At 43.5% G+C, this 10,631-nt stretch overlaps 1 protein-coding gene across 2 annotated transcripts; it reads left to right on the plus strand.

Moving 5' to 3' along the window:
• Nucleotides 1-385: 385 nt before the first annotated feature.
• Nucleotides 386-9,976, plus strand: LOC130404843 (monocarboxylate transporter 9-like). 2 transcript variants are annotated; one of them, XM_056609778.1, is made up of 6 exons: nt 386-861; nt 1,850-2,110; nt 4,278-4,421; nt 4,902-4,997; nt 6,740-7,864; nt 8,316-9,976. In XM_056609778.1, the coding sequence occupies exons 2-6, from the start codon at nt 1,897-1,899 to the stop codon at nt 8,498-8,500; spliced, it is 1,764 nt and encodes a 587-aa protein (XP_056465753.1). In that variant the 5' UTR covers nt 386-861; nt 1,850-1,896; the 3' UTR covers nt 8,501-9,976. The 2 variants fall into 2 exon arrangements, with proteins under 2 accessions (XP_056465753.1, XP_056465754.1); XM_056609779.1 differs by lacking the exon at nt 386-861 and adding an exon at nt 871-1,618.
• The last annotated feature ends 655 nt before the right edge of the window (nt 9,977-10,631 follow it).

A 10,631-nucleotide genomic window follows, 5' to 3' on the forward strand; every position in this document is an offset into this window, starting at 1 on the left:
TGCGCTTTACCACGTTATTAAACGTAACATGTAGGCCATTTATTGTGGTATTATTTCTAATCCATTTTAGCAAGAAGGGCGACTATTTGTATGTCATTTTCCTTGATGTATTGAACACATGTATAAACGGTCATAGGCCTTTTATTTTGTCAAAATTATGAAGCTTATACACACAACAAATCATTGTTTTATTTGACTTGGCATAGTATTAAACCGTTTTCAATAATTCCTGGATTTTTTTTCATTTCAGCATGATGATGCTGACATTATTTAAATCGCATAATAGCAGTAAACACCAACATAAGGCTCATACCGTCGTTTATTTCCTCAACGGCCAGAATCATATGCGCGCGTCCCACGCTCACTCACAGCTTCCTCTTGTTTCTTCCGTCGCGCGCGTGAATCCGGCCAGCGAGAACAGCCTTGAACCGGTTTGTTCGGTGGCTGCAAGGCGCCAGCTGTGGGCTTGAGGAGTCAGACAGCCAGACAAGCCTCAGTGCGGCCACCTCAGGATGCGCGGCATCCGTGGGCGATGACTTTATGTGTATTAGCTCGTGCTGGCTAACGCTGCACACCCGAGGCTCGATCCAGGGAGAGGACCCTATATCGACCCTCCCTGCAGACTCCATACCCGAGTCTTGATCCCGGGAGAGGACCCCACATGGACCCTCCCTGCGGACTACAGGACTGAGGCTTGATCCAGGGAGAGGAGGTCCCCACATGGACCCCCTGCGGACTACATACCGGAGTCTTGATCCTGGGAGAGGACCCTACATGGACCCTCCTCCCTGCGGACGGGGAACCTCCTCAGCAGGTGCTGCTGCTGCTGTTGTTGCTGCTGCTGTTGTTGTTATTGTCGAGGTAGGTGCCTCATGCAGGCTCATCTTACCATTGTATGGGTTCTGGGTTTGCATTATTGTTATGTTGAGCTCAACTTAAAAAATCAGACGTCGGATTCTCTCTGATATTATGTAATTTTTGAAAACATTATATAGTTCCCAAAGCAACAAAAAAAAAAAGGGGAAATTATTGACATTTGGAGTTTCAGGAACCATTTTACAAACAATCATTTGACGTGGATCCTTTTTCCTTACTTTATTTAACATGTATTATGGTCATTGCTGTTCCTTTAAAGTAGCGACTGCAGTGGTGGAGTAAACAAAGGCTGGTCGATACATAGGGGTTGATGGGAAGCTTTTGAACGCTCGATGAACTCCTGAGGGGAGGAGAGATGTGCTACTGCAATACTTCTGCAATAGGCTTCTCCGCACACAGACGCCGTAGATACAACATATTAATGTATAAAGATCGGGAAAGTATCTTTAGATAACGCACAACGCAAATACAAATGTATCTCGTTGTGTCCGTTCGGTGTCTGACGGTGCAGAATTTGAAGGGGCCAGATTTGAGGTGAATCTATAATATAATCAAAGGCAGACCAACTGTCCAGTTGACGTTCTCTCCTCCTCAAAGGTGTGGTTTTAGAGAGAGAGAAACAAAAAGGACTGCCCATTATGTGTTTGGTGCAGTCAGTCTACAATCAGGACTTAATACAGTCTAACCTGCCGGCTCTGCCAGGCAAGCCCTGCCCGCAGCCTTAACTACATCAAGGCTTTGCGTGAGTATGCGTTTTTGAAGGAACAACGAAACAGTCCGTGTTATTCATGTGGAAATCAATAACCAATGACTTGTATTTTTTGACCAGTGTTCGACAAAAGTTTATTTTGTGATTACAAAACTTCATTTGATTATGCACCAGACATCTCTCTGGTTTAATTTATGCATACATGTTTTATTTTACTTTATTGATACTTAGAAATACTAATTCCAACTTTCTTCCCCCCTCCAGGATCCCCCCTGTGGTTCAGGCCATCTCTGACCCTGCAGGTCTCCCCCATGGCTGCCACCATGAGGTCCTCCGCCCGGCCGGCGCCCGACGGCGGTTGGGGATGGGTGATCGTTGCGGCCTGCTTCATGGCCCAGCTGCTGGCCTACGGCTCCCCGCAGTCAGTGGGCGTCCTCTACCCTGAGTGGCTGAACGCCTTCCAGCAGGGCAAGGGGATGACCGCCTGGGTGGGCTCCCTCGTGTCCGGACTGGGCCTCATAGCCAGTGAGTAGTGGGCCAATGTGTGAACCGTATAGTAGAGAGGATGCTCTTGCTGTGTGGCACTGTGGGAATAACATCCAGATCCCTTGGATACTTACTGGTAGAATAGAGGATAAACATACGATTCGGTGTTGGGATTACATTGAGGATTGGGAATATTTTGAGCAGAGAATCAATTTCCAGGGTCCAAAATAAAGCACCCTACTGCCACATGTTAAAGGTATGGTGCAATTCCCCACTCTGTTAAAAAAAACACATCTCTCTTTACAAACAGAGTTAGGATAATTATTAAACTCTGGTTTAATGCCCCAAGTCACAGGTCTTCCGAGAACAACAACTTGAAGAGTGTAATTGGATAGGTCAATTGCTACCAGGTTCTCATATATCTACTCAATATGAAGGTTTTGTTAATTATTTTCATTCTGAAAAGACAATAGTGCAACAGGGAGACTACTTTAAGTGTCACTCTGCTGTTAATGACTTTGGTGTGGTGTTATTTAAGTGCACAGATTTCACAGGATCAGTAACCAATCTGTTAACCAAAGAGAGTGTGGAACAGTGACTCAGTTCATTCTAAAATAGATGGAAAGGAGAAATATTTGGACAAAGCAATGATAACATGAAATCCGTCGGAATAAGAAAAAAAAAAGTCAAATATTGGTGGAGAATGGCTCTGCGTTGGTGCACTAGACCCACAGGATATTGCAGTCGACAAATCCATATCCATGCTCCTGTCACACATACCTGGTTGTGGTGGGGGTGTTTTTGTATTCATTACTCAGTCAAAATGTCCAATTGGCCTAATTCAGTCAAAGCTATAATTTTAAACAAACGATTCTCTATTCTCATACAAATTAGAAATAATTGGACATATTCGTATCATGTTGAACTGAAAATGGATGATGTTGAGGAATATATGACGGCCCTCTTCTGTAGCCAATAGAACCTTTACAAAGAGGCTTCATCATAGTTGGAAAAACCGTCACTCATATCACTAATTATTGGTCTCCTGCTTCTAGGTACCAGGACATGGGTAGTACGTTTATCCTCACTAGTTCAGTTTTCTACCTGTTCCCTGTTACATTCTAGTGATGGTCGATGCGGATGAGTATTATTGACAAAGATTGTCACTTTCCTTGACTCTGTCACCTTCCTTGACTCTCTGGCCAGATATTCCCTCGCTTTCACGTCTGGTTTGTGTCTCCACCGATGTTTTCTCTTTGTAGCTTCTCCTGTCCATGGTTTCTGTCAATGAGACAATCATTAAATTAATCCTAACCAAATTCTAAACTTTCAAATGATCAAAGCAGAAAAACTGTCAGACTGCAAAATACATGCAAATCCTTTTTATTTCAAATGTTTTATCAAATTCATTACTCTTTATTTTTTGTCTCAAATCCTACAGAAACCTCCCGGCGGTTTATTCAATAATTTGACACAAAATAAAATAACAAATATTATATATTATAAATATTATTGCAGTGATATATTAATTTTTTTACTGCCTCTGCTAATAAATAATCACTTCGATATGACGATTGGAAATAGCGGCCATAACCACGGCCTGTTATTCCTAGCAGAGGTCTTCTATACAGGAATAACAGACCGCTGAATGCTGTTATTGACCAAACAGAATCGAGTATTCAACAAGGCAGAGTGATAAGGTCTTATATATATACCATAATATATCCATATAATATCACATGATGAGGTCAAAGGAAGAGCCCGAGGCTGTGAGTGATAAGGGCAATGTTTGTGCTCTGCAATAAAAATATGTCCCTGCGTTCGATGGCTTTATTAGCATAATCAATAAACATATTGCCCTGTGTTCAATGGGTTTATTACTATTTTTTTGGGGTTGTTTTGTTCCTATTTATTTGTCTCTGATACTGTGGGATTCTCTTCCTGGATATCTTTCTTCTCTCTCTCTACCTCTCTCTCTCTCTCGCTCCCTCTTTCTCTCTCTCTCTCTCTCTCTCTCTCTCTCTCTCTCTCTCTCTCTCTCTCTCTCCTCTCTCTCTCTCTCTCTCTCTCTCTCTCTCTCTCTCTTCTCTCTCTCTCTCTCCTCCTCTCTCTCTCTCTCTCTCTCTCTCTCTCTCTCTCTCTCTCTCTCTCTCCTTCTGCCACTCCTTTAGTTGTGACTCTGTCTCTCTGGCTCCTCTCTCTCCAGGTCCGGTGTGCAGTGCCTGTGTGGATAACTTCGGGGCCCGTCCCGTGACCATCTTCAGCGGGGTGATGGTGGCAGGGGGTCTGATGCTCAGTGCCTTCGCTCCCAACGTCCAGTTCCTCTTCTTCTCCTACGGCATTGTCGTCGGTACGGCCCTGTCTTCCCCTCCTCCACACACAGATCATTCTCATACATTTCTTAATTTCTTAATTACTTGGGACTCAGTTGGTTTTAAAAATGGACGTAAAGTGTTGAAAATAGAATGTATTATTATTATTATTGTAATTCATGCCTCATAATCATTAGGGCCTGGCCTGTTATTTATGTGTTGACTTGTTACAGGTATGTTGACATGTGAACATTGTTATAAATATACCGCTTGGCAAACTCAGGGCAGACATGTTTCCCACCTGTTATCAGACAGTCACTAAGGCTTCCCTGATTTATTCCTAAAATATTGGCTTTCCACCTTTAAATTGACTTGAATTTGAAACCGTTTGAGAGACAGTGTTGAAAATAACAGATGGATCATGATAATGCCTTGATAATAACACTCCCCATCTCAATACACTGTGGCTTACGCTGTTTCTCATCGTCGACCATGCTGTGTGTGGTGGTTCTCGGCAGGCCTGGGTTGCGGTCTGGTCTACAACGCCACGCTGACCATCACCTGCCAGTACTTTGACAAGAGACGGGGCCTGGCTCTGGGCATCGTCACCACAGGTACCGCGGCCCTCTCGGCCACAATGCACCCCGCCACTCTGTGGGCGTGCGGTACCGGTGCTCCATGCACACTTCTTACTTTCAGGTTTTTACAAGCTTGGAGCCTGGATAGTTGGTGGTCTAGTGGCAGTGAGGCCCGGATGGCAGGGTAGTGACCCAGGGTGGTCGAGGCCTCAGTTCTTTGAGGATAATTGTTTGGAGAAAGAATTTAGCAATTCAGTGTGCATTAAAATATACATATTTCTTAAAAAATAAATAGTGCAGCCCTTATAATTAGGGATGCACCGTATATACGGCCACCGAATATTCGGTGGCCGTCATTTTAATTTTAATTTTTTTTAAAAAAGCCACCAGTGTGGAATGAGCCGGGTGCGCTTCTAAAAAAAGAGGGATTAAAAAAGAGCTGCATGTAAGTTTGTTAACGACTAACTGACAATAAAGGGAGATGAAAAAGGTTTGCATGCACTTGTAAACAACTAAATGACAATAAACGAAACGGAGATGAAAAAAGAGCTGAGCGCACTTGTTAAAAACAAAATAGGGGGTTGATTGAAACACTTTCCAGTTAAACGTCTTTTTCCAAGATGGCGTTACGCATACAAATAATTTCAACATGTGATCAACAACTCACATGTGTGTTCTCTTAGTTACAAGTGTAATTTAATACATATGTTGGATGATCGAGCTGTTTTTTAACTTTGAACGTATGTTGACATTTGTTTCAAACGCCCCGCCTAGTCGGGACGTTTGAAACACACATGCGGGACAAATGAAACAGCATATTTTAAAAATAAACTATTGACCTTACTCTTGTTTTTATGCAACATACCGGACAACATACTAGTGTACTCGTCATTGCTAAAATTTCACATAATTCTGCATAATATAAATAGGTCAAAATATATTTTTGGCCCGTGCGTAATTGTGCGCAACCTTTCTTCTTTGTGACAATATCAAATTTGTAATTATTTTTTTTTATTGAAAAGCAAGCCAAAAAAGTTTATAAAGGACATTTAATTGTTTGATTTATGCAATGGTGAAAAATTAAAGCAAAATGAATGAAAAACAGCAAAAGCCACACTCGGTATTCGGTTTCGGCTTTCGGCCAACTGTTTCAGTATATTCGGTTTCGGTTTCGGCCAAGAATTTTCATTTCGGTGCATCCCTACTTATAATTAGAATTATCTTGGCTTCTTCTGCACAGACTAAATGGGTTTCAAGATAACTAATCTGGACATTGATTGAGTTGTGGGTGGATGAGTTGAAAAACAAATGTATATACAAGCACAATATACAAACGTAGCATTTAGTAGTGGCCCACCCATCAGAAGACTCGTGGATACATACATACAAACATACATCTATACAGACTGACAGACAGGCAGGACAGTGGCCTGTAAGGTGAGAAATAAGTTATCATCAGTAAAAAGATGTGTTTTCAGACAGGCTTTGAGGGAAGCAGTTAAGATGTTGCTGGAGAGGGTTCCAGAGTAGCCATTTCTGGTGTTGGGGACCACCAGCCGTCTGGTGCCAGAGGACCCCAGAGTGCCAGGGGGGTTGTAGGGGTGCAGGAACACAGAGAGGAAGGCAGTTGTGGGGCCCTGAAGGGACAAATAGAGGGATTAGTTATGGAACAGTTTACGGGATGCAATGGGACGCCAGCATAGCTGTTGGCAAGATATTATTATTATTAAAAAAAAAAAATTGAGACTGATAAAGGTTTTTCTCCCCGCCCTGACCAGGTACCAGCTTCGGAGCGTTCGTCTATGCTGCCCTACAGAATGAGCTGCTGCGGCTGTTCGGCCTCAACGGCTGCCTGCTCATCGTGGGGGCCATGAGCCTGAACCTCATGGCCTGCGCGGGCTTCATGAGGCCGCTCAACATGCCCGGGTACCTCGTCAAGCGGAAGGCCGCTCTGGAGCGCAATGCACAGAAGCAGCTCCTGGAGAAGGAGTTCCTGGAGAAGGAACTCCTCGAGAAGCACCTGCCGGAGAAGCAGCTCCTGGAGAAGGAGTTCCTGGAGAAGGAACTCCTCGAGAAGCACCTGCCGGAGAAGCAGCTCCTGGAGAAGGAGTTCCTGGAGAAGGAACTCCTGGAGAAGCACCTGCCGGAGAAGCAGCTCCTGGAGAAGCAGCTCCGGGAGAAGGAACTCCTCGAGAGGCAACTGCCGGAGAAGCAGCTCCTCGAGAAGTTTGCGCTAGACGACCTGAAAATATCTCCCGGTCTGACCGTGGCCAACAAATGCGCCATGGTCGCCAAGGAGCATTCGATCACCATCGACGCCAAGGACTCGGCCCTTGTCCAGAGCGACGACAACGGCAAGAAACAAGGCTTCCTGGGCCGCTTGGCCGTTGTGAAGGTCCTGAAGAAGAAGCAGCAGGCGTATTTCAACTACACCCACTCCCTGGCCAACATCCTGCAAGACCGCGTCATGCTGGCCTTCTGCGTGGCTGTCTTCTTGTTCAGCCTGGGGGCGTTCCCTCCCGTGCTCTTCATGGAGGACGTGGCCCAGAGCGAGGGTCTGGCTCAGGGCCCCAGCCTCGTCCCGCTGGTGTCCATCGTGGCCATCACCACCGGCCTGGGGAAACTGGCGCTGGGGATGCTGGCCGACCTCAAGTTCATCAACAGCATATACCTGTACACCTTCAGCCTGTTTGCCACCAGCCTGGCCCTGCTGCTCATCCCCATCACCAAGACCTACGTGGGCCTGCAGGTCCTGTCCGCCGTGGTGGGCTTCTTCTCCGGGAACTGGTCGCTCACCTCGTACATCACCACCAAGATAGTGGGCATAGACCGGCTCACGCAAGCCCACGGCGTCCTGCTGCTCTTCGGAGGCTTTGGGATCGCCATCGGGCCACCGGTCGTAGGTAGGAGGGTGATCTCCATGTATCTGTCTATCTATAGAGATTCATAGGTTATATTTATTTTGAGTTTTTCCCTTTTTCTGGAAAACCCGATTGGTTTTCTTTCCTTAACATCATAACAAATAGTGGGTCCAACATATGTAGCTGACTTATTCTGTATTTTTTTCATAATTGTCACAACAGTGACATTTGCATGATTCTCTACTGTAACTGACTAATCCCAAAAATAGAATGTTACTGTTTAAAGGTGTGCCTCTCTTTCTTTTGTAACCTCTTCTAATTTAGATTGAGGGCTTTGCTTGTTCTCAGCCCCATTTTGAGGTTGCTTTTGATCAAAGTGTCTGCAAAATGACTGGTTGTGGTGGGGGTATGACTAACTGCAGTGACTAACTGTGAATGTAATGATTTTTTCTTCTTTTCCTTTTCTTTACTTTATCTCCCTGTTGCCGTTCAGGCTGGTTTTTCGACTGGACTCAGTCATATGAGCTGGCATTCTACTTCAGCGGGAGCTGTGTGTTGCTGGGAGGTCTCATACTGCTGGTGGTCGCTCTACCCTGCTGGGATCGGAAGAAGAGAGAGAGTGATAGGCCAGAGGTCCAATACACCATCAACTGTGATAAAGTTGCCTCCGTAGCCTGAATGCTAATGTAAAAAAACTTGTAGCCTTGCCAAATGCTCCCCAGTGGTCATTCGCTGTTCTGATGCACATACACTACAGCTAATAAGAGTTTGCTCTCTTGAGTTTCCTGTAACTGGGACTGAAAATGCTCCCCCTTCTTTCAGGTGCAACTGAAACTATTACTAAAACCTGATGCAGGCTTTGAGATGTTTGGAATGGGCATTTTCTGACACACATATTCAGGTGACAATGCAATTTCCTATACAGATGTTTGTATGATTTGACACGGATGTTTGTGTTGGATTGAGAAATTGTTGCCTAATTTTTTGAGGCCCGATCATCAACAAGCAAATACTGTTTTTGACCACTTTCAAGCTAACCTAAAAGTGTTTGTCGATGCCTAGCTATGTGGGCTATTTATTTTAATCAAACGATGACTGTTCTAATCACGTAGGCCTATTTTATGATGCAACCATGTATTTCAATTTGCACTTTATTGCAAAAATGAGACTGCACACCTAACTCAAATGTGTACAAACGTCTTATTTTTGCGTTTGATTCACTTTACCAAAGCACCAAGGACAGTATAGATGCCTGTCGCCTGTAAAATGATTTAAAAGCCTTTCTTCACGAACAGTAACTTATTTCTCTCCAGTGATTATTGATGTACCCTTGCGTCTCTTTGTACAATCTTGTATGCACGGCATAGATGGAGGTATAACTGCATGTTGTATGCAGAGGAATTTCAGTATATAACGTACTCTTTATTTCTGCATTACTTAGCTAGGCTGGTCCTTTCTCCATTGTGTGTGTGTGTGTGTGTGCGTGTGTGTGTTTGTGGTGCATAGGCATTTAACATTTCTCAGCAACTCTTCTGGCTCTTTCAAGCCAGTATTCAATGCACAATTTGTAAAGGCGTTTTGAAAAGAAACGCTATGTCGTAATTTATGGAAAATATATTTTGATGATACAGTAATTATTTGCAGTAGAATATATACTTGGATGTTGTGCTTCTTCTACAAATTTCCTTTGTATTTGCATTTTTAGATGTGGGAATGCGGGATGTATAAGGATTTAGCTTTCTTTATATGCATTTCCAGGGTTTGTATGTAGGGTTTGTATGTAGGACAGGGTTTAAATGAGGTCCAATACAGAACCGGAGACAAACAGTCTGTTGACCGCCATTATCAACATTACATTCTCTTTCTTTTTTAGTTTTGTATTTAGATGTTAATGTCCTTTCTTATTTAAACTGTGCCAATAAACTTACTTTGAATTTATTGTGACACTGTTCATGGACCCACCATATTGAACTGTCTTTATGTACATTTGATGATGTTTTCGTTTTTCTCAAAGCAGCGACCTGGTCCGGCTATCCTCAATGTAGACATATAAGGACACTTAATACATGAGCTTCTATGGCTTCAGTTCAAGGGCCCAGCTAAATCCAGGGGACCCTTAGTTGTGAGGGATCATTTATTTTAGCAACTTTTTTTTTTTTTTAACTTGAAAATAGTTCTTTGATGTGTCTTTTAATGTGTCTATTAATATCAAAAAGACCAATATACCAAACAATTTGCAAAAAATAGGTCACTCAAATTGACTTGTCAGGTGAAGGCAACAGCTTGGGCCCCCCAAGACGTGAGGGGACTTAATATGTTTGTCTAACCAGCAATAACTATTTAGTAAATGATCGCTTTCTCTCATTATATAGGGAGAATAAAAACAATGAAATATAAGAATAAAGGAAAACCGTTATTTCATCAATCTATAGGCTCTAGGTTCATTATGCCATCATTAAAGCCAGTACGGAAAGTAAGCAAGTGCTTCATTATTTAATCATTGAATATTATTTGTATGTTATTATTTCTGTGCGCGTACACGCGTGCGTGCGCGCGCATACACTAGCAGCAGCAATGAGGACGATTGTCAGTTATACTACTGTGCAAATCTTTGGAAAATGCAGATTTCATCCCTCACAATTATGTGGGGTCGAACACAAATGTACAATTTGATGTTCTTTTTTTTGCTGGCTCTCAACAGAGGTTTAGCATTATGTGTTTCCATAGTTACGAGATTTCCCTTGACCGCCGCTCAATGACGTAGTGTACTGGCAACAACCCAGTAGTAATCGCCATGGTTACAGTTGTG

The sequence above is a fragment of the Gadus chalcogrammus genome, chromosome 15, assembly GCF_026213295.1.
Source record: "Gadus chalcogrammus isolate NIFS_2021 chromosome 15, NIFS_Gcha_1.0, whole genome shotgun sequence".
In the NCBI taxonomy this organism is placed as follows: Eukaryota; Metazoa; Chordata; class Actinopteri; order Gadiformes; family Gadidae; genus Gadus; species Gadus chalcogrammus.